The sequence below is a fragment of the Polyodon spathula genome, chromosome 7, assembly GCF_017654505.1.
Source record: "Polyodon spathula isolate WHYD16114869_AA chromosome 7, ASM1765450v1, whole genome shotgun sequence".
Lineage (NCBI taxonomy): Eukaryota > Metazoa > Chordata > Actinopteri > Acipenseriformes > Polyodontidae > Polyodon > Polyodon spathula.
Genome location: NC_054540.1, coordinates 46,132,222 through 46,160,142, shown reverse-complemented (window position 1 = coordinate 46,160,142; position 27,921 = coordinate 46,132,222). Strand labels below are relative to the sequence as shown.

The 27,921-nt window shown below is 40.2% G+C and overlaps 2 protein-coding genes across 7 annotated transcripts in view; one reads left to right on the top strand and one right to left on the bottom strand.

The window, feature by feature from the left end:
• LOC121318669 (insulin receptor substrate 2-B-like) overlaps positions 1–4,759 on the top strand; it is a 47,636-nt gene extending 42,877 nt beyond the window's left edge. Inside the window, exon 2 of one of the 2 annotated variants that reach the window (XM_041255594.1) lies at positions 699–4,759. In XM_041255594.1, coding sequence (XP_041111528.1) covers positions 699–703 — 5 coding nt within the window. In that variant the 3' untranslated portion in view covers positions 704–4,759. Of the gene's footprint in view, positions 1–695 lie in introns of both variants that reach the window. The other variant, XM_041255591.1, reaches the window with a different exon arrangement.
• A 14,078-nt stretch (positions 4,760–18,837) lies between these two features.
• Positions 18,838–27,921, bottom strand: part of LOC121318667 (collagen alpha-5(IV) chain-like) — a 93,195-nt gene continuing 84,111 nt past the window's right edge. For 3 of the 5 annotated variants that reach the window (XM_041255586.1, XM_041255588.1, XM_041255587.1), the window contains 11 exons: positions 26,392–26,400; positions 25,840–25,973; positions 25,273–25,345; positions 24,863–24,934; positions 23,714–23,842; positions 23,380–23,478; positions 22,331–22,543; positions 21,625–21,802; positions 21,176–21,290; positions 20,448–20,620; positions 18,838–19,855 (listed from right to left, as the gene is read on the bottom strand). In XM_041255586.1, coding sequence (XP_041111520.1) covers positions 19,774–19,855; positions 20,448–20,620; positions 21,176–21,290; positions 21,625–21,802; positions 22,331–22,543; positions 23,380–23,478; positions 23,714–23,842; positions 24,863–24,934; positions 25,273–25,345; positions 25,840–25,973; positions 26,392–26,400 — 1,277 coding nt within the window. In that variant the 3' untranslated portion in view covers positions 18,838–19,773. The remainder of the gene's footprint in view (positions 19,856–20,447; positions 20,621–21,175; positions 21,291–21,624; positions 21,803–22,330; positions 22,544–23,379; positions 23,479–23,713; positions 23,843–24,862; positions 24,935–25,272; positions 25,346–25,839; positions 25,974–26,391; positions 26,401–27,921) is intronic. The other 2 variants (XM_041255589.1, XM_041255590.1) reach the window with 1 other exon arrangement.

The following is a 27,921-nucleotide window of genomic DNA, read 5'->3' as shown; positions in this document are numbered from 1 at the left end:
CATGTACAGTGCCAAATCTCCAAGTAAAACCTGGAATGACTGTGCTGAACAGTTTTCCTGAGAAAATACAGTTTCAAGTAACATCAGTGTTGTGCTGGTATAAATTTATCTGGACAATATAGCTCCTGTCACCTTTCCAATCAGCTAGGACCTTAAGCAAGCAAGAAAAAAATAAAATTGTGAATGTGTGTGTTCTTTATCGGCAAATTCAAGGTGTGTTTAGCTACAGTTTCTCAGAACAGGGATTTGAATCTTTCCCAATGCAGGACCCACATACTTCACAAGAACTTTAACACAGCTGCAGTTCTACCTCCACCGTATCTGTGGCGGTGCTTGTTTCTTGGTAAAGTTAGTCGGCATGCAGATTACTCATTGGGGGAGGCAGGGTGAGCCTGCACCCAGAAGATAAGGGAAAGGTCAGCTTTGCATTGTGACACCAATAAAGTATGAGTAGTTCGTTTCCATTAGTAAGTAAATTGAATTCTGTTGTTCAGGAAAGAAACTTCCCACTGCAAAAAATAGCAATGTGTTGCATTCAGTTTCATAGCCTCCTGTGTTTTATATAATGAGGCAATAAAAGGTGTGTGTTTTTTGGGCATATTTATAAAAAATAAATTTAAAAAGCCATATGTTGCGTTTCCTAGTTTAATAAAATAACAACGTACCTGTTACATTTGTTTTTTTCTTTTTCTCAGCAGACTGAAATCAACGAGATGAAGGAATTCACAGCATCTGGAACAGCCAAGAATCAAATGCAAGACAAGTTGCCTCACTTCCCCAGCAAACGGGAGGACAAAACTTTTTTTTGTATCTTTTGTACCCCCTGGAAGCATCAGCATCATCACAACTACAACTGTTTAAACTGAACCGGATATCAAAAAAAAATAAATAAACACTACTCATTGAAGCAAGTTTGCTGACTTATTTGACCAGAGGTTTGAAGTTAGTCATGCAAATTTTGTTGGTTTTGCTGACCACAATCAAAATTCAGACCACTAGCTATGACAGTGTGTGTCAATTTGACAAGGTTTAAAAAACAGGTCTGTCAACTTTCATTCTAGGGCTATGCACCTAAATCAGTGTCCCTGTCTAACACATGACTCCTGCTGTCTCTATTACTATAGTCCAAGGATGCTTGAGGCTGAGAGGACGTTGGGAGCTTCTGTAACCAATTAGCAGGCTCAGGTGCAGCATGCCCTGCATTCCTGAAGCTCTGGGCTAAGGGACAGCAGCCAGTAAAGGGGGCTGGGTAGAGGGGTTCTATACTTGGCCTTGTAAAATTCACCATCAGCTGAAATGTGTTACTCTATCCTGCTTTGAGCGTGTGCCACCTTGAGCTAGGAGCTACCCAAAAACAGAGCTCCAAAAGAGCAGATGTTGGGCCATGCTCCCATGACATAATAGCAAGCAACGCATCACACTACATTTACACAAAGTATGTGAATGCTAATTAAAAGTATAATGAAGAAATGAGCTGCTGCTGCAGAAACTTCCATACCTCATGTTAAAGTAGCTAACAGGAGCCTTGGTCATATAAATAGCTTAATTATCAGAAAGACTCAATCACTGGAGCTTTAACAGCAGAAGTCAACAGTTAAACTGGGGTGTCACTGTGTACTGATTCTGGAAAATATGTTTTCAGTACAATTCCAGCTGAATGCACCATTCACTAGCATCCTAACAATGTCATTAGTTATACAGGCTGCTGGCAAAAATATATTAAAGTCCTTGTCCTACAGCAAACATTGCGTAAAGCTTTAAAACGTTACCTCTCATACACTTTTTCTGATCGTTCTTTCAACAGCAAATGAGTCTCAACATTTTTTTACCATGCTTTTTAGTGCAAAACACTGCATAAGCTTATATTAGAAAGTGTGGATAAGCCACTTTTATTTACCAAAATACTTTATCTAGATGGAAATAGCATATCAAACCATTCAACATAATTAACAGGATTAACCCTTTATTACAAAACAAAGATGAGTGAATCCTTATTTACAAGGGAAGGTTATAGTTTTTGTTTACAGAAGCATGCTTGATGTCATTCATAACGTTATAAATATGTTACACATTCAGAAGTAAAAGTGATCAGAAACCAGGTTTAAGAAAACAACCCCTTCATGTACAACTGCACAAGTCTTATTGTGTTCTTCAGAATATTAGTACAAGTATCATAGTGGAAAAAAATAATACGCAGGGCTAGAAATGTAATTTCTTAAAATCAATAAAACTGGCTCTAGGGGGTATTTAAGTTTGTTTTCATACATAAAGATCCTGTTTGTTTTTGTAGTGTGGGTGAATTGGAACTCCCAGAGCAGTGGCGTTGCAGTTGTACAGCTGTGTGGTGGAAGGGGGTCTCAGTCCCGCTCCCTAGGGGCAGGCACGGGTATTCACATTTTTATTTGGACCGAGGTTAAAAGGCAGAGGCTGGGATTTCTAGCCAGCACATTCTTAGGAAAAGAACTGACAGGTTTCCTTTGCAAAATATGTCATTTCTTGTTAATGCGCCTGTGATCATTATAAAAAAAAAAAACAAGTAAACGCATACAAGCGAGAAACACACAGCCTCCAGACAGAGTCATATTTATAATCAGTACATTCCCACATGCACACACAGACTAGGGGCAGGTTGAACTGGAAAATGATCGGGATCACTGCTGTTTTAAAACAAACAAAACAATCACAATTGCTGCAGGGTGATTAATTCTGGCTGCACACAATCATCTGTGAGTTTATGGAAGGTATATGCAAGTTAATGCTGGCTTGGTATTCAGTAATTGTGTTTTGCTGTTAAAATAAATAAATAAATAAGTAGAAGTCTACACAATGAGTACTACAGTAGTTATCCACCTACCTCCCACAAAAAACAAACACTCAAAAGCATTCTTGGTGACTGAACTGTGGCTTCTATGCTTTTTCAAGACCTCTTTGTTTGACCTCAGAGATAAAGAATTGAACAACATACAGGAACACATCTGCCTCTTAAGTACCAGGCACCACTTAATGCAAGATGGGGCTCGCGTGGCACACAGAATGATGAAGGGTAGTCCAGCCGAAATGGACGCTTCAAACATTTGCTCATGATAACGTCTGTTTGCAGGGAGATCTGCAAACACAACAACGAAGGACACAAGGCAAACAAGCTCGATAGCAAAAGGTTTGCATAGCATGCGTAGACAATTTTTTGATAACTGCTATGCAAAATAAACTTGTATTTTGTATAAAAAGGACAGCATCGTATCTGAACTGCCATGCTCTTTTTAAGTGGCGACAGTATTGTGTTTTGTAGTATGGGTGATTTCAAAATGGGGTAATGTTGTAATTTGTGGATTATGACACTCGTCCCAAATGCAGTGTATCTATGATGGGGTTTTATGAACTAGCTTTTTTTCTGATAGGACTACAGAGGGACTAACAAGCTTTACTTTGGGTATACCCACAACCAGACATCAAGAAATAATCAGATGTGAAATAATGTGGGTCAAGGCAGACAGAGGGTGAACATGCCAGCGGTACACAAGTTTGTCAGCAGCTGAACACCAAATCCAAGACTATGGTTAATGGTACGCACAATAAATGGTTTGAAGACCAACTTTAAATCATTTACAATTCGTGGTACTGAAAATGCACACTTTGACCTATACATTAAGCCTAGTACTAGACAGATTCTATTATTGAAGCAGTGAAAGTCTAGTGTAACTTCTCACTTTAGCTTTGTAGCTGAAGGTGATCTAATGGAAATTAAACAATGGTTATTGTACATGACTGGGAGATATAGAAAGAAATGGAAAGGGTATTGATTTAAAATGAAGCAGCTGCTCTGGAGGCTTGATATAATTTGTTCAGCCCTTGCCCGGCCTTTGAGTAAAATACATTGCAATAGACAGATCTGTATGTGTCAACCTAGACGTTGCAAAGGCTTTTTATTTTGGTGGGTTCTGTTATGGTACACCAAATCTTGTTTTAAAAAGTCTTTATTAGAGAGTTACACATCGGGTGAGGGATTTTTTTTTTTTCCCCCCACTTTGTTACATATTTAACTTTTTTGCATTAAATGATGGTGTCTATTTGTAAACTAAACTTTAAAAAGCTGCCATTGGGATAAAGCACTGATTTAGTTGAAAATAAATAAATAAAATAACCTCAAACTACTACAACTACAAAGGCTTACAGGTACAGCATAAAAGAATATGCAATCATTTTTGTTATTAATCTGCGTCTCGTTTACAGAGCAAAAACTACTTTGTTTCAGTATTGTGCCGAATGGGTATTTAAGAGTACAATAATAAAAAACATAACATGTTACTAATGAAAAAAAAAAAAAAAAGGTTTGCAGGTTTATAATCCTTCGGATGTTGTTTTTTATTATTTTATTTGCTGCTGTATAGTATAAATAACGAATGATGATAATGATGAATGGAAGACTTTGTATGTTTCTTGTACAGTAAATTTCATTTATAAATGGACAATGTTATTTAGACTGTGCAGATGGAAGTGTACACTGATGACAGCTGTTCATTAGATTTGCTATTTCTGCCACAAGGGTCGGTTTTAAAGAGATGAAACGTGAGCTGTTTGTCTGGCTGTGTCTTCCACTGTACATATTGCTGCAATGTTTCATGTTAATTACGCCCTTGTTGGCATTGTTGTTTTCTTTTGGGAGACTGGCTTTGGAGCTCTGTATAGTGTTTATTTAAAAAAAAAAATCACTTTTTTTTTGCTTTCCATAGAGCTACTTGCAATAAAATGTGTTAATGTACCCCCTTGCTTTTGTTTTTGATTATTATACTTTTAGGTAAGTCTTGGACAGAAATATTACAAACCCCTGCAATTAAACATGTAAATTAGCTGTCCCAAACATGACTGAATCCACTTCAGGACAGTAAAACACAATGTTTTTATAATTTCAATACATAGACTCACAGTTAGCACTTGTTTTAGTATTAGGAATGAAGGAGTCGAAATGCTACACCACCAGCTAGAGCTGAGGAAAAAGAGGGGATCTACGTCTGTGCCCAACTCCACTATCTGACAGGAAACAGAAATGCAATACCTGTAGTCCCTGAATACTACTTAGATAAGACCAGGCTTTTAGTTTTATTTTCCAGTTCTACAAAATACAGCATCACTCGACTATATTTGCATGTGTAGTCAAAGGAACTGTTAACACGCACACACAAAGCTTTAAATATTTCAGCGAGGACACCCCCTTTTTAGAAGCATTTAAAATTGGACTAGAAGGAAATGCCACTTAAGAGAGCACAGAACAGAGGGCATACCTATCTATTTGGAAAATGTAAATTGCAACAAGCACGGCTCTGTTTGTTTGCAAGCCACAACATTTGAATGCACACAGGTTTTGCACACTTTTTACAACAGACTACACCTTTAATAGCAGTGCAATTCTCTGCTGCTTGTAATTCCTGCTGAATAGCGATACTTTACTAAATGGTGACCTCCAGTGGCAGACCTTGGCAGTGCATTAGCCAGACGAGTATGTGTGGCTCAAAAACATTTTTAAAGAGATAATGTAATAAAATTCAAAAAGGACATTTAGAACAAGTTATTAGGAATATCATAATCCAAAGATACATAGAGGCACCCTCTCTGTTGATCTGTTTGCCAAACCATATTTCAGCACTCTAAAGGTGTTGCATCTAACAATATTTACCTTACATTTACCTGTTGCGCACTCATATTCACTTTATACTGTAGTTATACTAAAAGTGGCTTACCTTCCCAGGCAGGAATGGTTTACACCTGCACTTCCGGGGGGGGGGGGGGGGGTAGTAGGGTGTCACCGCACACCAGCGACCCCTGTAGACTGGCCAGGCAGCTGCGGTCTTGCACACGTTTCAAAGGAGAGCGTGTGTTTGTCTTCACCGCTCCTTCGCAGTGAGCCGAGTCTAAATACAATTGGTTATTAAAAATTAGGAGAAAATGGGGTAAAACCAAGTGGCGACTACTAAATTAAAAAAAAAAAAAAAAAAAGGTCAGCAGTGTTATTTATTGAAATGTTATTTTTGTACTTACCCTGGATTTGGCAGTAAAGTAGTGGTGACAGCCAGTAGATGGCTACTCCAATAGGAGACTGGTAGGAGAACACTGTAGTTTAGAGATCTGAAGGGAATGGTTAAGAGCTGGGTGGAGGAACAGGCTGTAATTTAACACAGGGATTTGACAGAACAATAGCATCAAGCCCTCAAAGTATGTTTTGCAACCTTTCCCATGACTGTATATTACATGCAATTTACATGAAAGCATGTACTACATATCCCAGGACTGGGAATACAGCTTCTTGTTTCATCAAATTACACAGAGTGATTTTACTATGGATTAGCCCAACTACAGGCATGTACAAGCTGTACGCCACGAGCCCCAGTGTTCTGTACCAAGTTCACCACAACTGGATGACCGTGTGATTGCACAGCCTTTCACCCAATCCAGTATCTAGGCTTGATCTGACAAGTGATATCTACTGCTGCTCTTCAACTGGAATCCATTTCCAATCCCTTTAGCAGCATCAGGGAACAAGTACCATAGCGTTGTTTTAGCAGGGTGTGCTTCATTTCAATTCTTATGAGATTTTACATTTTATGCCTGCTTCACGAAAAGTAAAACGGGTCAATTTTGATATTGGATTTTTTCCTCAGTGCAGTTCTGTATACTAGAATAGAGAATTGGACTGAATCCCCTCATTAGGACATCAAGGTAGATATCTAATGCAAAACTACCCATTCATTGTGTAAAGAACGGCTGGGTACACTCTTTATAGATGTCTGTGAATAAAATCTCGATATTGATGCTGAAGCATACATGCTGGCTGCAGTGCTAAAGGTGCCAGGCTACATTTGCACAGCACAGGAGATTCTGCCCTGGGGACCGCAACAGTTATAAATTCACTCAACTCAATCAGGCACCACACCAACTAGTGTCCGGGTCTACTGCACCTAAAGACAGCAGGATTAAAGCTGTTCATTCAGGTTCAGTAACATTAATAAAAAGTTTCACACAAGGATCAATTATGTGGAGAGGATATTAACACTAAAAGGTACACTGTAGGTTTCAAATGCATCTCCTTAAAATATACCTCTACTTTCTTAATTCCGCAGGGCCCCACAAGCCTTGTTTTATGTATATTGCCAGTTAGTATCACATCTACTTTTATTTATTTTACTGTGATTTGTCTCTTCTTCAGTTTTCAGTTGGGGGTCCCCAATGAGAAACATTTTTAAAATGGAGGTCCTCCCAAAACAATGAGGTTTGAGAACCTCTGCTCTGTGACATTTGAACACACATACATGCAGCCACCTCCACTGTAGATATACAGCCCCAGTAATACAGTCTTAATAGTGTCTCCCTTCTTGGAATGGATTAGGCCACTGCAGCATTGTACATACATACATAGTATTACGACAGAGGGATCTAAACTGCTTGTTTCTCTCATGGGGTAACAGAAGGAACCTACTCCTGGGAGGGAAAAAAAGCCAAACATTAGCCTTCAGCAAGGTGCTGCTCATACGCTCTCCATTCCTCAAGGTCGTAGAACACAATCTCTGCGGCAGACAGCGGGAATCTGCACCTGACATTCACTTCACTCCTCGTGCTTGCTGATGGAAAATGTCTAAGCCATTAGGAGATCTCAGAGGTTTTCCAAATCCTTGCTGACAGATCCGGATGGGTTAGAGAGCTGCCAACAAAACTGGCAGGAGGAGTGGTGAGTTACATTAGACATGTGTTTGCTGGGTTTTGTTCCTTAATTAGAGCCCCTCCGACAGAGTGTATTTACTACTTACTTGAGTTTCATAACAGTGTACTAGAAAGCACATTTTAAAGATGCAGAGTCATATGGAGGTTAAATTCATCCAGCAGATGGGAGCATGACAACTGAAGCTGAAATGGTCAACTTGCGTCTAACGTTCTTGACCTGAAAAGAATACTTGGAGAGAGGAACATGACTTGGCGAGGGTCGAGAGAACTGTACATCCTCATCTGTTGTATGCACTAGGAACGAAGCAGAGAAGTGACCCTAAAAGGATAACCTCACCCTTCAAATCCTTTAAAGGAGTGCTTACCAAAGCTTTTAAAATACATTAACCTTTATTAGAGCGGACAACGTGATCACCGCTTCCTTTCCAATGAATGATACCAAAGCTTTAAAATTGACATTTTAATTATATTAGCACTACTACATTACACATGTGTACTATGTGTTATCTGTTGTGTGTGAAGTTAATGTTGGTGTGAATATGAATACATATTATATATATATATATATATATATATATATATATATATATATATATATATATATATATATATATATATATATATATACATATACACACACACACACACACACACAAAGTGCCTTGCAAAAGTATTCAGATCCCTGACCAATTCTCTCATATTACCAAATTACAAATGGTATATTGAAATTTCGTTCTGTTCGATATTTTATTTTATTTAAAAACACTGAAACTCAGAATCAATTATTGTAAGGTGACATTGGTTTTATGTTGGGAAATATTTAAGAAAAATAAAAAGCTGAAATATCTTGCTTGCATAAGTATTCAACCCCTGTGCTGAGGAAGCTCCCAGTTTGCACTGATGAAAGAAATAGCCCCAACGAGAACACAGTTACCATTGGCCTCCACCTGTGAACCATTAAAGTTGCTGTCACATTTTCTGGATAAAAACCCCACTGTTGAAGGATCATTGGTAAGGCTGTGAATCTGAAGGAAAATGAAGACCAAAGAGCATTCTACAGAAGTTAGAGATAAAGTAATACAAATAGATAGATTAGGGAAAGGGTACAAAATAATATCCAAGTGTTTGGATATCCCAGTGTGCACAGTTGGATCAATAATCAGGAAGTGGAAGCTGCATCACACCACCCAAGCACTGCCAAGAAAAGGCCGTCCCTCAAAACTCAGCGCTCAAACAAGGAGACTTGTGAGAGAAGCCACAGAGAGGCCAACAATCACTTTGAAGGAGCTACAGAGTTCAGTGGCTGGGAGTGGAGTAATGGTGCACCAGTCAACCATATCAAGAGCTCTGCATAACACTGGCCTGTATGGGAGGGTGGCAAGAAAGAAGCCGTTACTCAAAAAGTAGTAATCTGAAAGCACGTCTGGAGTTTGCCAGAAAGCATGAGTGACCCAGCTGCAATGTGGGAAATGGTTTTGTAGTCAGATGAGACCAAGATAGAGTTTTTTGGCCAAAACTCAAAGTGCTATGTGTGGCGCAAACCTAACACTGCCCATGCCTCAAGACACACCATCTTTACAGTGAAGTATGGTGGTGGCAGCATCATGTTGTGGGGATGCTTCTCATCAGCCTGGGCATCTTGTTACAACTGAAGGAAGAATGGATGGAGCAAAATACAGGAAAATACTGCAAGAGAATCTGCTTCAGTCCGCTTAAAAACTGAAGCTTGGGAGGAAATTTAGCTTTCAGCAGGACAATGATCCCAAGCACAAGGCCAAAGCAACATTGGAGTGGCTCAAGAACAAAAAAGTGAATATCCTGATCTCAATCCCATTGAGAATCTGTGGCACTATTTGAAAATTGCGGTCCACAAGCATTGTCCAACCAACCTGAACAACCTGGAGCAAATCTGCCAAGAAGAATGGGCCAAAATCACTCCGACACTGTGCAAAGCTGGTACATACTTACCCCAAAAGACTTAAAGCTGTTATTGCAGTGAAAGGTGGCTTACCAAATATTAATGTGTGGGGGTTGAATACTTATGCAAGCAAGATATTTCAGTTTTTTATTTTTCTTAAAAATATTTCCGAACATAAAACCAATGTCACCTTACAATAATTGATTTTGAGTTTAAGCGTTTCAAAATGAAATATCAAACAGAACGAAATTTCAATGTACCATTTGTAATTCGGTAATAAGAGAATTGGTCATGGGTCTGAATACTTTTGCAAGGCACTCTGTGTGTGTGTGTGTGTATATATATATATATTTATGTGCACAAGATATAATGTGGGATATTTAGATATTAGTGTTGTTAAAATATATTTGATGATTGCACAATCACTTCAAGTGCAGATAAAATGTGTATTAGTATGTGAGCACAGGGAGAGAACAGATTAGTTCACGTGCTGGGATTCAAGTGAATGATTAATTAGTAATTGAATCCTGGCACAACTGTATAAATAGTTGCACAATTCACTCACTTGGGGTTGTGTGTTCAGGACTGGAGAACAGGAGAAAATAATTTAAAACAATAAAATTAAAACTAAAAGCAACCGAAATGCTACTCGTGCAAGAGGACTCGTATGATCGGGATGCGCCTATGCCAAACCTGCAACACCTAGGGCTGCCGAGCGGCCATCACCCGGTGATGCCTTTGCCATCACAGGGGGATGCCTGTGTGCTACTGTCAGGAGATGCCTGCCTTGGAAGTCGTTTGCTGCTGACCTCCAGGGATTTGCTGGGGTTGGAGAAGCCAGCCTTGGAGCGGTCAGCCTTTCCGTTGACAGCACTGCCACTGGTAGCATGGCTGCTGCCAGAATCACCACAGCTGTTGGCAGCCTTTCTGCTGCTGGAGTGTGCCACCCTGCTATCAGCCTGTCCACTGCAAGTTAGGACACGGGATGAAGCAGCTTTTCTGAAGGAGTCAGTCTGGGAGCTCTCAGCAGGTACACTGACAGCATTGCCCCTGGCAGTCTTTCGCTGCCAGGGGTGCTATGGGAGGAAGCAGCCTCTCCGATGCCAGGAATGCCGTGGCTGGAGGAGCCATTAATGGCTCAGCTGACAGCATTTCCGCTGCCAGCCAGGAGGCAGACAGCATTTCCGCTGTCAGTTGGGAGGCTGACACCATTCCTGCTGTGGAGCTGGGAAGCTGCCGGCATTGCCACCAGCAGAAGAGTGCAGGAGTGTGTCACCCCACTTTTTAAGGAAGGAGGTGGCCATTGAGGCCATGTGTGCTGCACACAAAAGGGGGGGTGTTGCGTGTGGTGTTAATGTTGGTGAATATATATTGGTGCACCAGATATAATGTGGGATATTTAGCACAAATTGTTAAAATAGAGAGTTGTATTAAGGCATGAGGATTGCACAATCACATCACGTGCAGATAAAATGTGTATTAATATGTGAGCATGGGGAGTGTACAGATTAGTTCACGTACTGGGATTCAAATGACTGATTAATTAGCAATTGAATCCCAGCACAACTGCATATATAGAGGTACAAAGCACTCACTCAGGGTTGTGTGTTCAGGAGTGGAGAACAGGAGAGAGCTCAGTAATTACACAATGGTTGTCCAGTCACTCAAGATATAGATATATCTATCTATCTATCTATATATCTATATATAAACCTGTTTTTAATGTTGACTGCATTTCTTTATAACAGGAAAAGTAGAACTGAGGAGTGTGTGAAAGTCATTTGCGACCTGTTCTCCACTAAAATTACGAAACAATACATGTTTAACATGACATGAGCATGTTTCATATGGGAACATGTAACACCTACAGGGCTGAGAATACATATCAGGTAAGATTTACTGGAATTCTTGTTAGCTCAGGTGTGCTTTAATATTACATGTTACAAAGTTGCTGTTGTTTCCTGGTAACTATTTCATGGAGTACCATTACTCCAATGGCCTTGCTGCCATCACATCACACCATCTACAGGACTGGAAATGAACCCAGTTCTATATTTGAAACAAATCCTTAAATACCCTTAAAGCACATCAACTCTTAGAGCTGTTTTAATGGCTGCTTTTTTTCTTCATTAATTTAATCATGTTTGCAAATCCTTCTAACAGTCTTTAAAATTTTGTGCTATACAGCCCAATGTTTTTCAGCAAAGCAGTGCAGTTGTGTTCAATCTCTTTGATCGTTTGTCTGAAGAAGAGCAGATTCAGCAGGGCTGCCCCATCGATGAAGCCCCAGTCAGTGATGGTGAAGTTGAGGCTGTCAGATGGTGCTCAGACTGCCTGGATGATTAAGTATTTACCAGCAAAGTCACAAATCCGACAAACAACCGACAAGCTGCTACAAAATTGGACAGAATTGTTTCTGCTAGACCAGCTCAGAATGAGAAGCTTCAGAGTCGTTTCTGCTAGCCCAGCTCAGAATGAGAAGCTTCAGATTTCAGTCTCATTTTTCAGAGAGAGAGAGACATCTAATGATCTGCCAGAGTCAACTTCTTTGGTTTTGCTCGGTACACTGCTGCGCACTAAATGGTGCTCGTGCTTACGAATATAAACACATCTTCTCTTCATAACATAGGTCTATGGCAGACAACTTGAACTGAATAACAGCAGCTCCTGAGTCAAGCATGTGTGTGGTTGAGTATTTCCAGTGTAATCACTTTGTTACTGCACATGCAACTACGACATTGTTAGAGGCACTTAAAGCATATTTCCATTTCCAGTAAACCTCACACTATGTGCAATGCCATCACTGTACTGGTCTCACATTTCATGAAATGTTCCACTGAAGTCCTGAAAGATCCCACTGATGTCTTTGATAATTAGCTCAGTATTTGTGGTAGAAGGACAATATAACTGGTGCATTTTATGTTTAAACCCCTCAACATTGACTACTTGCTCAATACTTTCACCATTTCCTACATGTGCTCTGAACATAGCTGGGCACAGTTCTCTGCTTCTTCAGAGCCATCAATCTGAATAGACGGATATGGAGTATCCTTTTATGAGAGACTAGAGTAACTGTGCATCTACAGTGTGGTTTCTTAAACATCAATAATAATTGACTACATCTTGGAAATGTGTTGAAAAAGGTAACTAAAAAGGACGATTGTAGTGAGTGCCACACCTACGCCAGTAAACTTACATCAGTTAAATTGCTTATGACTTTAAAAAAAAAAAAAAAATTTAAAGTATATATCAAGAAACCTCTTAAAAACAGGCGTTACATCATACACTGTACAATGGAGGACAGCTGTTCTGTTATTACTCAGTAATGGAACAGCAAATAAAGCACAGCTGAGAGATGACACTAACAACGCCTGTTCTAAAACTATTGCTCAGTGACGAAACACATCACAGCTAACTTTCAGTGGACTACAGATTTCTGGCTTATTGACTCCAAGCTCCATTACCTTACAACACACCTCAGCAATGACATTACCCCTTAAACGCTCCACTGTTCATAACAGCCAGTCAAGCTAAGCTGCATCGCTGGAGGTTCAAAATGGCCGACCTGCATTATCTCGGAGCGGTGGCTGCAAATGGATTTTTTCAACTATGAATCTGTATGACCAACACATGTGTGATATGTAATATTTTTGTCGTCATTTCAGTTTTTAAAACAGATTATGGTATTTAACATGACTATTGTATTAGAAAACAATAGTATTTATAACTTGACAAATCTCACTCGCGGCAAGATGTCAAACCAAAACAAGTGACAGTAACTTTACATTACAAAAAATTAATAAAAAAAAAAAAAATGCAAGACTCGCTTAAAAGCACCTGTTTTAATACACAGCGATCTATTGCCTGCTATTGTGAAACTGCTCGCTCCTGACAGACCATTCAACAACTGCTAACATATGCCAGGAGAGAGCGCGCTGCTATTGAACACACTTAAAATATAAATAGATCAATAAATGAATAAATCAATCAATAAACACACAACAGATCTTCGAAGGTTTTTATATATATATATATATATATATATATATATATATATATATATATATATATATATAGACACACACACACACACACACACACACACACACACACACACACACACACAGCAGTTCCTGTAGGCTTCCCTCTGCTGGGTAGTGCATTTCAAAGCAAAGACTCAACCATGAGCACCAAGGCGCTTTCAAAAGAACTCCGGGACAAAGTTGTTGAAAGGCACAGATCAGGGGATAGGTATAATAAAAAATTTAAACGGCCTTGCATATCCCTTGGAGCAATGTCAAGATGATTATTAAGACATGCAGGTATATGGCACCACCAAGATGGACTGATCAGAGAGGCTACCAAGAGGCCAATGGCAACTTTATTGTAATGAGAGATCAATAAATGACATAAACACTTTAAGGATTGACAATGAGCGAACGTTTCTGCACACCCTCTGCAGGTTTCAGAATAACGGACGATAACATTCGTGAAGCTAGAAATTCGGTATTTTATAGACGATTTGTGATACTCCTTCTCATAAGTGTGTAGCTACATAGGCGTAGCCACTACACACAGTACCCTACAAATCAGTGCAGCGGACTGTCTCGGACGTGCCAGTCGTATATATAATCAAAACTGGTCAAAGTAACGGACATGTATACACACAGGCATAATAATAGGAAGCACTCCACAACACACGGCACAAAGTGTGTACGTTAACCAAGGACAGATGAATTTGTGGCATATGATGACCACTAAATAAACGGTGGGGCGTTATCTCTTCGGAGATCCCTCACCGGTGTCGACAAAGCATACTGGTCATATTGGTTCTCTAAACTTTACTGTTGGACTGCTAACATAGTATCAGACGCGTGGAGGGTAAGACGCAACGGAGCCGCCAAATATAATGGGGGATTTCAACTTACCACCAAAATAAAGGGAAAAACACAGTTTCCTCCAGACATGTGGTAGCAGGCGAAGGCACGAAATAGGGAATAGGGCCTGATGCAGCGCAAACTGACAAACAATGAATTCTGCTTCACTAACACAATTTGTGACGAGCACCATGAGGGGAGGCATGCCTTGATTATGTAGCTGTAGTTCAGCAAACTAAACGCCAAGAAGAACTATTAAGAAATAAACCTAAACCGACGCGGCTCATGCAACCACTGGCAAAAAACTCAGAACCAACAAAACCCAATGAGTCTCATTGGTGATAGTGTGTTTAGTTAAATCCTCCAAAAGGTAAAGCTAAAGCTAAGGCTTTACATTTTAGACAAGCCAACTATGAAGGCTCATGAAAACAGAGGAACTAAACAGAGTAGAATGTAGTGGAGTAAAATAGAGAAACCCCACAGACGAAGGATGTGTCTTCAAAAAACGTAGTACTAGAGGGAAAAACAATTAATCCCTACGATGTAGAACCACAAATCTAATGTAAAAAACTAAATTGCCAAAAATGGTTTATAGATCAAATTACAAAAGAACTATTCAGCGAAAAAGGCACTTTACAAGAGCATAAAAAAGGACAAAAAGAAGAGCCACAGGAAAGAGTAGCCACAGAAAGCACTCCACAAATCTGGCCTGTATGGTAGGGTGGCAAGAAGGAAGCCATTACTCAAAAAAGCCCACCTTGAATCCCATTTGAAGTATGCAAAAAAAAACACTTTAGCATAGGAAGATTCTATAGCCAAAAGTTTTGTGGTCTGACAAAACTCAAATGGAACCTTTTGGCCTAAATGCAAAGCGTTATGTTTGGTACAAACCCAACACAGCGCATCACCCAAAGAACACCATCCCTACTGTGAAGCATGGTGGTGGCAGAATCATGTTATGGGGATGTTTCTCATCAGCAGGGACTGGGGCACTTGTCAGGATAGAAGAGAAAATGAATGGAGCAAAGTACAAAGGAGTCCTTGAGGAAAACCTGCTGCCCTCTGCAAGAAAGCTGAAACTGGGATGGAAGTTCACCTTTCAGCATAACAACGACCCAAAGCACACAGCCAAAGCTACACTGGAGTGCCTAAGGTACAAAAAGGTAAATGTCCTTGAGTGGCCCAGTCAGAGCCCCGACCTAAATCCAATCGAAAATTTGTGGCATGACTAAGATTGCTGTCCATCAACGCTCCCCAAGGAACTTGACAGAGCTTGAACAGTTTTGTAAATTAGAATGGTCAAATATTGCCAAATCTAGGTGTGCAAATTTGGTACAGACCTATCCCAACAGACTCACAACTAATTGCTGCCAAATGTGCTTCCACCAAGTAATAACTCAAGGGGGTGGAGACTTATCCAATTATGATCTTTCAGTTTTGTATTTAATACATAATTTTTTTTCCCCTTAACAGTGTGGAGTATGGTGTGTAGATAAGTGGGAAAAAAATCCTCATTTAAATGCATGAAACTCAGAGGCAATGACACAACAACGTGAAAAAACTTCAAGGGGGTGTAGACTTTCTATAGGCACTGTATATAAGTAGATTACTTGAATCAATTGAGCATTTAGGGATGATTTATAGATTTGATTTTCTACCTATTACGCTATTATCCAAAACATTCAATTAATATGAGGTAAAGGTAGCCAATGAACATTCTGGCTAGCACCTTCACCAGTGACAAAAAGACACATCCTCCATTTACTGCCATCTCATACTATCAAACTGTGCTACAGAATGTCCTCACATGTTTCACCAGAACTGGACAAGCAATCCTCTGGATTGACCCACTTCAGTCACGTTTATTTAATTAATTTTTATAATTAAAAAAGAAAAAAAAAAGTTTCAACTCTATGGGGCTTGATAAGTTGCCCAGAAAAACATGTACACATTATAAAACTGACACAAAATTTAAATCTACACTGTGACTAAAGGTGACATGGAAACATGTAGAGTAAATGTGACAAAGCCACCATATATTCCAAAATGAACTCAATGAGCACCAGATTTCCTTCAGTGCTCTAAAACGTTAAGACAAAAAACCTGGTCAACACAAGAGCCTTTGACCTCCACTATTCAATTAAATAAACCACTAGCATACTTGTTAGTTTTTGCAGCAGCAACACAGATCGATCCAATATCCAATTTAAAACATGTTGCATCGCTGCAATTACTTCAAAACACAGCGCCAAAACAACTAAAAAAAAAGAATGAAATAGGATACCTCAGTAATTCTGCTTCTTCAGTCCCATCTCAGTACTTCACTACTGCTATTGAACAAGCTCTGCATTTCTGAGGATAGATAACTAAACGCAGTCTTTGATTTGATGTTTTGAGCAGTTTAAACCTGGGGGAGAACATAAAAACGAGGATGGCAGTCGGTCAATAAATGATGGTCCGGTTCCTAGTAGCCAATTGAGCTAAAGAATGTGTCAAGTTGGGTCTTAAGGGATCCAAGTGATTGTGCCTAGGTTACCCATTCTATACTCCTCCTCTGTGTCCCAAGTATAAATTGCCACTTCATTTCCAGCTGTAAGTTTAGTAAGTATCATTAAATGTATTACACTGTGTAACAAATTTTTTTTATAAAAGATTTAGAAGTGAGTAGTTTTTCGAGATTTACAATTATAGTGTATTTACTCATAAGCAATTAGGAAATAACACTTAATACCCAGGAACAAAAATTGTGTTACATAGTGTTATCAATAGTGGGCTTTTCCATTTCACATTACAGTTATCAGAGTGAAACAGCAGTATGACCATTCCCATCACCAAAGTCAGTGTTCCGTATGGCACAAAACCTCTCCCTCTAGTGCTGTACAGGCACATCCTAGAGAAGCAAGTTCTCATTTACCTGCGTGTCTCCGTCCTGAGACTTGCCTGTCCAGCCACACAACCTTCATACCCCTTCAAGCAGACAGAAAAGGTCAGATAGATTCTGTATTCAAGAGCCAAGTTTACAACACTGAATAAGAATAGTGATGCTAAACAAGCTCAAGAGGGACAGTTTATTGAATAAACAATGCATCTGATATTGGCCCATACAGTTCATGTAAAATAAGGGGACAGGGAACCTGTGAAGTGTATACAGTATATGATTAACATTGCAGCAATTCCCCATCTGTGCCCTGTTGAAAAGGCACAGCCTGTAATGTAAACTGCAACCACCACCAACACTTGACGACATTTTCCCAGTATGGTTTCTGGTTCAGGATTCTTTTTTTATTACAATAAAATATACTCTGAAAATATATTTTGCAACAAAGTAGTGTCATTGTACACATCCAGCCATTAACACGTTTAAGAAATTTGCGTTGATAAAGAACCTGGATTACAATTCTTCAAAATGCAAACAGACACTCCCAGCTATAAGCTTACTCTGGTACCCTCTACTGGCCATTGCATTACATGCCGTGTGTTTTACAGTTAGTGGACTTCTATCCTTCTCTGAAAATCATTCACCGAATGGTCAACGCAAAAAATGCAAACACAACACAAACTGAACACTCCTTTTTGGTAGTCAAACTGCTCTGCTCTAGCTCTGTCAGAAAAGTGGACAATACCAATCAGAAGAATACAAAAAGGATCATTAATGATGAACTTCAGTGTTAAAAGACAAAGGTAAATCAGAAAGGGGAACAGTACTCCTAGCAACTATAAAACACTGTATTCAAGAACCTCAAGTAACAGCATGCAGAGCTCTTGAACACGGATCATGTAACTGTCACAATGCGATACTGCATGTATAGAAACACCAATACACTTCGGACTAAGCAGTCATAGTTACACAACACTTCCTACAATAGGAGAGCTCCATTAAGGATGTGTCACTTACAAAAGCACCACTGTGTGAGTTGAAAGGTCCCAGGAATGGTTTGAATGGAAATGCTGGTCAGTGTAGGTACTAACAGGCTCAAAGCAAGACAGATAAAGAAACAAATGAGAATACTTCAGCAGCAGAACTTGGAATGATTGCAACATACCTAACAAATGTAACCAATGTAAAGAATCAACTGAAATGACATCTGAAGCAGTGCACTTTTTAATACTGAGATTTGTTTTTTGCAGGGACACTGCCCTGGGTAAAATACCATCTCCTCTCACAGAGCGATCACAATCACTTACTTTTTGTTTTCTTTATTCAGTCTTTTTTTAAAAGTTTACAACAACTTCTGAATAATATACATATAAAAACAACGCAGATTTGAAAGTTTATATATATATATATATATATATATATATATATATATATATATATATGATCCTTTGGTGACTGAATTTATTTAAAAGGGCTAGTATGGAAGTTAAAAAAAAAAAAAATTTGCTTTACAAATGTTTTTGTGTTATATAAAAACCTAATTCAGACATTTAAAAAGGTTGCTAGTATGGCTAATGTCATGATTCCACATAATACCATTTCGGAAAAAGATCAGCCCCTTTTAGTTAAATGGCATAAAATATCTTAAAACCCAGAAAAAAGAGAGTACTATTTTATAATACATTTTCAAAAGACGCTAATAGTGGGATTTCCTGTGTACATACTTGTAAAATCAGTAGTTATTTTTTTGAAAGATTTACGATCAGAAAGTTATAAAAACCCTCCATTGCCAAATACAGTTTACACAACTGAATCTTAAATACTGTTTTATTTCTAGTACGTTCACTTTTTACCGTCTGTGTGTGAGCAAAAGCGTGACCCTCAACAACAATGCACGTTGTTGAAACTTTTACACTAAAAAGGTGGTTTACACAATATACACATTGTATTACTTACAATAAAAGAAGGGTTACAATTGAGTCAGGGATACAGTAGTGTTAGTAGCACCATGAGAAAAAAAAAAATGAAAAGAAAAAAAATAAAACGCAGTCTCACTCTCGAGTCTTCAGTGCATCACTTCTCTGCGAATCGTATGACAAAGTGCCGGTTCGGGAACATGGAGAGAATTCCTTCTTCTCAAAAACACACCCAATGCACTTCTTTGCGAATGTGTTGCAACAATAAAAATAAAATGTAAAAACTTTTCAATCTTCTCTCAGCCTGTCTGAGAAAATGCACCGTACACCTCTCCGCTACGGCACTCTGAGGTACGTTTTGGGTTTGTTTACTTGAGAAAGTCTGTGTTGTGTTGCACAGTAGCACCTTGTTTAGTTGAACTGGAAGACAATGCAACTGGGATTTGCACCTCGTTGCTTGTGTGCTCTGAAGGGTTACGTTCTCTTCATGCATACGTGACAGCGGCTTATTCGGGAACCCAGGTTACCTGCTTTCAGAGTCTCTGACTGAGGTTTACTGTTGAGACAAACACAGAGAGGCACAGTAGGAGAGGCTGAAGGGAATTCAGGATTATAGTACAGCTATGGCCAAATGTTTTGCATCACCTAGAACTTTAGGACTGAGAATAAAAAAAAAAAAAACTATTTAATCTTATATTTAAAATCACATAAACCAAAGAAACTACAAAACTATATCACAAAAAAGTCTACAGGAAGCCATTAGTGGTACAGTGTTTCATGTTAGATTTTGAAATGTCAATTGTTTGAAATGTCAGTTTTTCATCAAGTATATGGAAAACTACAAAGCAGTATGTAATTCAATATATTAACATAATATTATTCAGCAGGTTTCATTTGACTTATGAATCAAAATTTGTTAATTCTATAGGGTCATGCAAAACCTTTGGCCCTTGCTGTACACAAAACCAGTTCTCGTTTGTTTGTGGTTAGCTACAAGATTCCTGGCTTGTTTCCCATATTGTATACACGATTCATTTCCTACTGTAAATCAGCAAATTAAAGCATAGTGCAGTGAGAGGGTAGCAGAATTTGGGTACTTAATGCAATCCATCTAAATAAGCACATTTCGTTTTCACATGTCTTCTTACCTGAACATTTCTGACAGCTCAATAGTGGCCAGCCAGAAACTGTAGGAGTTAGCGTAGTAGTTGCAGGTGCCACGGCCGTGGCACTCAATGAAAGGGGCGGAGCGGAACTCCTCCAGACAGGAGCCGGGTGATGCCAGGGCCTGCCCGGAGCCCTCCGCGCCTGCACTGGTGTGCTGCAGAGAGAGAGAGAGAGAGAGAGAGAGAGAGAGAGAGAGAGAGAGAGAGAGAGAGAGACACATGACTGAGAGACACACGCAGGAGGACTGCTACCCCATAGTATACTATACCTAGACACTGCATCCGCTCTCAAGCTGTACTTTACAAACTCTTTTCTTCTTGTTGCACCATGCTATATGTTACTGACCAGCACTAGAATGCTCCTGATCTGTCTGAAAGAACCAGTGTGTTCAATGTGTGTTTATTCCCACGTGTACAGCATTGCATTACATTGTTTTGTTTCTACTGCACGTTAGTTTGAGGAATTAAAAGTGTTGTTTTCCATTTCACTTTTGTTCCGGTGTTTCTAAAAAGATAATCGTCTGCACTGTATTGCATGTTTCACTTTCAATTAATTTCTTTGTCAAACCTGCTGGAAATGCTAACAATGAAAACTACTGTGGGGTTTGAACATTTTTTGCATTTTGTATCACACAGGTTATAGATAACAATAAAAATACCCAAATCCCATTTAAGAGCAAGCTGGGTCGGTGTGATATTCAAAGCAGTACCATCATGAAGGAGTATCCGATCCAGAGGGAGGACCAGCCCTGAGGGCAGGAGGGGATCTGGATGGTCTGGCTGTGCACAGCGATTACCATGGCAGGGGCTTCACACACTGTACACCTGGGGGACAGATGGTTGAGAAAAGAGCTCACATACACACAATGCTTGTAGCTTGCAATTAAACACTGTGTCAATTATGTTTTGCACCAATACACATTTTGTCTTAACATTTGTCTGCTTTGTGAAGGAACTAGGGTAATGAGATTATAAAAAGGAGAGGGAGAAAGTTTTTGGAGCGTTGTAATATTGCCCAATGTACTTCTCTGGCAGTCTCCCTGTCCTTGCTTAAGAAAGTGTTCTTACGACACATATGAGGCTGCATTAGACAGACAGCTATGCAGGTTATAAAGGAGGAGTCAGCAGATTGCCTCCGCTCTCCCCTTCACACTCTCACCTGCTGATGAACGGTTGGATGCTCTCCCCGGTTATAGGCGCCATGCTCATTGGCATGGGCTGGGGAGTGGAGAGCCAGTAGGAGTAATCGTTCCTGGAGGCGAAGTTACACACGTTGTTGATGTTGCAGAACATGAAGGGCATGGTGCTGAAGCGACGCAGACAGCTTCCTGCCGTACCTGTAGGATAAGAGCAATACTACAGTTACACAGGTGAAGAGCGGTCTGCTGTGCTCCTGCACAAGAAGCTTTGAAAAGGAGACCCCCACCCACCATTACATCGATTCCATTAACATGGCAAGACTGAACAATAAGACAGTATTATGATCTTGCTAGACGTAGTTCTGTGTTTCAGAATATTCAGAACAATGAGGATACATTCACCTTATTTCTTGGTCCCCTTCAAAACAGATAAAACTATAACAGTAAGCAAGAGAAACGTTGCAGCTACCACTTAACAGTGTTGAAGGCATTAGCCGAAATCTTAGTCTGCTTGACTTAAGGGCAGATTCAACGACACCTCGAGCACCTGCGTTATTCCCTTGTTCTATGGTGCCATTCAAAGCATAACAGAGGTTTAGTACATATTTTGCTTATGCAGTGGTGTGTTTTGATTGAATAGCGCCATAAAGCAGGTGACAATACTGCTCCGTGCGTTTGAATTGAGTCTCCCCCAGACATCATTTGGGTTTTGAAGCCCAGCCTCACCCAGGTCCTGTCCATGTGCCCGCTCATTGCCCTGCACATACAGCAGGGAGTAGCCGTCGTAGATAGAGCTAGTGCCGGTCGGGCACTGTGGCACATCCTCGCTCTGGCTGTGGCGGGTGATCAGGAAGCCATGGGCGACTGAGGCGGTCCCAGGGGGGCCGGGGGGACCCTGTAATCCATCAGGACCAGGAGGGCCGTTGAAACCACGCTGACCTGGGGGGCAGAGGAAAAGCAAAAACGGTCAGTCAGAATCCAATAGGCAGCACTGTATCTGCCCTCTAACACATGAATATGGAATTCCTGTGAACCTTTGCAAAGCGTTTTTTATCTGCGAAAAACCTGGTTAAAAAGACCCTTACTAGGTAACAAATCTATTAGTTAATAAACAAACAAACACACACCTCGGGGTTCAATTTTAGTTATGGCTTGGCTAATGTTACTCAAATTATAAAAAACCTTCAGTTATCTTTTTTACAGTAATTATTCTGTTATTTTGTACTTTTAAAAAAGCCACCTTATTCAAATAATAATCTCAGAACAGCAGTACATTTAGACACTTTTTGACAAGGCTTAAGGTTTTTCACATTTCTAACATACTGGTTAAAGACATTAATAAAACACTTCTCATTGAAATGTCATTCCAGAGGGACCCTGGTACCACTTATAACCTCAAATACAACTGCCATCTCCACAAAATAGAAGTCTGCTATTCAAGACACAGCATTATGATAATGCTAGACACACAGTTCAAGACAAACCCAATTTGAACCTCCAGGTTTATATGTATCTATCAATACTGATGCTTTCTCCATGTGTAATATGGAACTACAAGATGCCCTTGGCAATGTAAAACATTTTTACGACAATAAAAGTTCTGATGCTTCCACGGAAATGTCGTTCCAAACAAAACTTTTGTTTTTTTGAACAAGGAAGAACAGATGTTAAACAAGTATGAGTTTTTCCCTATTCTGGATTTATGAAACAGACTGGTTGGGTTCTGATAACTATTTTGGACCCACAACATGCTGCCAAGGGTCCTGTCCTCTAACCTGGTTGTCCAGATGGACCGGAGTCTCCTTTAAGTCCTGGAGGACCATCGAAGCCAGGGACACCATCTCGTCCAGGATCTCCAGATTGTCCTATCGGTCCTGAAACAGAATTCAGACGCACATCAACAATGGGCCACCACTAACTGTGAAACCTTCCCACTATTAGGAACCCTCTTTATACAATTTGGAGATATTGTTTACAGATTTTAGGAAAAGAGTGCAATGAGAATGCCTGGCATTAGGTAGTACAGTACTGTACTTAAATAAAAATATGTCTGAGTGAGATATTCAATTCTGCATCATTGAGAGTACAGAAAACTTTCCAGAAGTGTACCTGGCAGGCCTGAATGGCCTGGGGGTCCTGGGGGCCCGCGACTGCCAGGCTGGCCTGGGGGCCCCGGGAATCCTCGCTCTCCCTTCACTGTTATGGGAGCAGAGGCTGGACCAGGAAGCCCTGGGGGACCTAGAAACGTGGAATGGAAATGGAAATAAAAGACGCCACTGTTACCAAGACGATTCAAGTTGAAGTATTTGAATAGTGTAAAAAATGTGCTAAATATTGAATCCAATATAACCCATTTTAGATTTGTGCATTGATCTTGATATATTGCACAGCTTTGTTCTTTAAATCCAGATCTGAAGAAATAAATAAATAAAAAAAGTAAAACATGAAGTGTGTGTGTGTATAGTTATTATTTGCTTATTTAGCAGACACCTTTACCCAAGGCAACTTACAGAGACTATGGTGTGTGAACTATGCATCAACTATAGAGTCACCTACAACGTCTCACGCGAAAGGAGTTTAAGTGACTTGCTCAGGGTCACAAAGCGAGTCAGTGAATGAGCCAGGATTTGAATCAGGGACCTCCTGGTTACAACCCCCTTTTCTTTAACCACTGGACCACACAACCTCATAATATATTAAAGAACCAGCTTCCGGGGGCTCCCGAGTGGCACATCCACGCGGAGTGCCTTTGTCCCGGAAGTCGTTGGTTCGAATCTAGGCTATTCCACTGAGTTCCCAGAGGGCGGCGCAAAATTGGCTGAGTGCCGCTCAGGGTGGGGAGGTCTTAAGTCGGCCAGGGTGTCCTCGGCTCACCGCACATCTGCAACCCCTGTAGACTGGCCAGGCGCCTGCCTGTAAGGTGCCCAGGGCTACGTGGTCCTCCGATGCTGTAGCTCTGAGGTGGCTGCATGACAAGTCTGCAGAGTGAAAAGAAGTGGACGGCTGACGGTACATGTTGGGGAGGACGCGTGTGTCCGTCTTTGTCTCTCCCGAGTGAGTGCGGGGGTGGCAGCGGTGAGCCGGGTTGAAATAAGAAATTAATTGGGCTTTCCAAATTGGGGAGAAAAATCGAGAAAAAATAATTGCCAATTCCAAATTAAAAACACACACTCAAAAAAAAAAAAGCAGCCAGCTTCCCAATGCTTCAGTATGGTTCGTATGTCTGGACGGCTGTGGGTGAGAGCTCAGTCGATTTACCTACAGGGCCGGGTTCACCAGGATCTCCTGTTAATCCGGCAGCACCGGGGGTCCCAGGAAGACCCTTCATCCCTGGGGGAGAGAAAAGCAACTCACAGTTTTACAGTTGCTACGGATTTGTGACAGAGAAACCCACGTATTGCACAATTGATCCCTTCACCCTGGATGCATTTAAAAACAAACATTCTGAATAAAATATCTAACAGTACTTACACAATAAATACACACCTTTCATGTCTGCAATAAGGACATAGTGGGTCTTTTTCAATTATTTTAACAAAAAGAGAAAGCATCTAAATGAATATATAACTGGAATTGTTCACACACACATTTGTATTTTGCAAAATCACTAAACTCACCCAATCTCTCAATCACTGCTGTTGTAACGAACAAATACAAATGCTACTGACCTGGGAATCCTGGCACGCCTGGGTAGCCGGTGTCTCCTTTTTGACCACTTCCTCCACGAATACCAGGGGTACCCTAGAAACAGAAACCAGTTACCTACTGCCCCCCACACCCACAAGGATCTTCACCATTACTGTTAATACAACTCAACTGACATAAAACTCTTTGGCAACTAAAGAAAACTCATTAAGCTCAATGACAACACTGTAATAAACATTTAATTTTGGGCAAAACTGCACTGTTCTGGCAAAACAGCAGCATGGACGATTATTAATAACCTGAAATAAAAGGACAAATAAAATAGCAAAGGGGGTGTTGGGAGGCACGGAGCTTCTTATTCTGTGAGCACTGCAGTGTAGGAGATTACCCCCCTGACGGGGAGATGCAGTAACCTAATCTGGGGTCTTCCGGAACCACCTTGTGTATCTTAACACTGAGCATAGGCTGGGAACTTCTCAGGTAGACCAAGAAGCCCACCAGTATTTCTACATTGCAAACACTGCCACCTAGTGCACGGATGTGGAAGTCAATGGATCTGAACCCTTTAAATGTTAATGGATCTCACTTACTGAAAATCCTGGAGGTCCAGTCTCTCCCTTGAGGCCTGGGAATCCAGGCTGGCCAGGACTGCCTGGGTTGCCCTTCTCTCCTTTCACTCCACCGTTGCCTGGGGGCCCAGGGGGACCTTCTCGACCTGGCTGACCTTCACACGTCAGCAAGACACATGTTAGTCAATAAGCAAGCACACAGCAACAACAAAGCAGTCTGGCCACTAGGATTCTTCAGGCACATATTAACATGTGGATTCTGATTCAGACAAAAAGGCTATATTGGCGCACAATACATTTAAAAAAAGGAAGTAAAAAGTAAACAAATAAGGTTAAATTTTTACTGGTGAATGGCTTACAAAAAAATCATTTTATTTGTTTCTTTGAGAGAGAGAGAGAGAGAAGAGGGGGTGTAGTTGTGCACGTATACATTGTTATTACATCTGTCAAGAGCCTTCTTAGAACAGGCATGCACAGAGGGAAGTTTAAAGGCACTCGCTGTATCTTCAGGAGAAGGAGGAGAAAAAATAGTGCATAAAGTATGAACGTGTACAGGATATTGAAGGGTCTAACCTGGATGACCTAGTAGGGATCAAAGTTCACCAAGATCCAGAAGTCCCCATTTAGAAGGGCCACACACAAACAGTACGAAATAAGATGGTTGGTTAGAATTGCATACCGGTACATGTTATGTAAAATAATTCACAAAGCATACTACTTAGTAATGAAAAGCACAGACTGGACAACTGTTCATTAGCACTTAAAGAGCCAAACCCAGAGAAGACCGCATCAGTTGAGGTTAAACCCCTCCCCCAGCACTATTTAGAAAGCTGACCATTCCCATAGAAACAAAACATGCATTTGACTCCTATGACAGACAGTCTTCTCATGAACACTTTGGAGTAGCTAAAAGAACTATAAAGCTGCAGTTTCTCAAAGTTGCTGGAGAAGATGGTCTTTGAGGCAATTACAAAGGGAAATGAACAGACTTAAAATCAGCAAGAACTATTAACCCTTTAAGGATCGGTACAGAGTATGTGTCATGGGGGTGGGGAACAGTACAGTATAGTAATCCTTCCTGCAATTTATCAAGCGTCTAAATAAAGCTGGTCCTTAAGAGGTTAACCTACAACGTAAACTAAAGTTTTCAGAAAGGTTACTCCCATTCACTTGTACACTTTAAATATATAGGTCAGGGTTAAAACGGAATGACCCAGGCTTTCATTAACATTACAGTCTATTAGTGTTTGCTTTTGATCTGCATTTTCAGGGCATTATTTTCACATTGACTCAGGTGAAATATTCCAGCTGTAAAACTGCAAGTTTGATGAAAGCATGACTAGAGGTAAAATGTGGACTTGCTGACATGGTATACTGTATTGTGGTAAGGTGTGAATTGTGTTCTGTGAACAGGTTGTGTGTATGGTGTCTCTTATGGTATAATGGCAGTCATCTCGTGCAGTTTGGGTGCAGGTTTGGGACAGCACAAACTGTGAGAAATTATGTCTCTTATAATAGGAGACACCCTGCACATTACGTACTATTATAATACAATATACATCTCTACCACAATACAAGACCTAAGAAAGCCCAGGGGTATCTGTACATAGGATAGGATGTACTGGAATTTGGATGTATTCCTTCGAATTTAAGACACACTTTTTAAACCAATTTTCTCGTCTCAATAGCCTACGTCTTAAATCACCAGCAAAAAAAGAAACAAACGTTCCTGCCTGATTTTGAGTCTTCCATGACATACAGGCAGCCATTTTTAAAGAAGCGAGAGTCATTGTCTGGGAGATGTAAAGTAACAGAGGACTCCTCCAGCTCACAGGATGATGACTAGGAGAGGTGTGTTGTTGTTACAAGCTTGTTAACTTACCAATATAGAATATGCTTTACCACTATGCCTAATAGTCCATTTTGTAGCATGTTATTGCAAAAAAATACATATTCCTTTGTATAAATGGCTCATATTCATAAATCGAGGTTGCATCTTTGTAAATGTGTCTATTTGAGGTTTTATTTTTTCCTCAAAATTGTGGGCAGGAAATTTGTGCTGCGTTTTAAATTCGACGGAATATAGCAATTGATTTAAATACA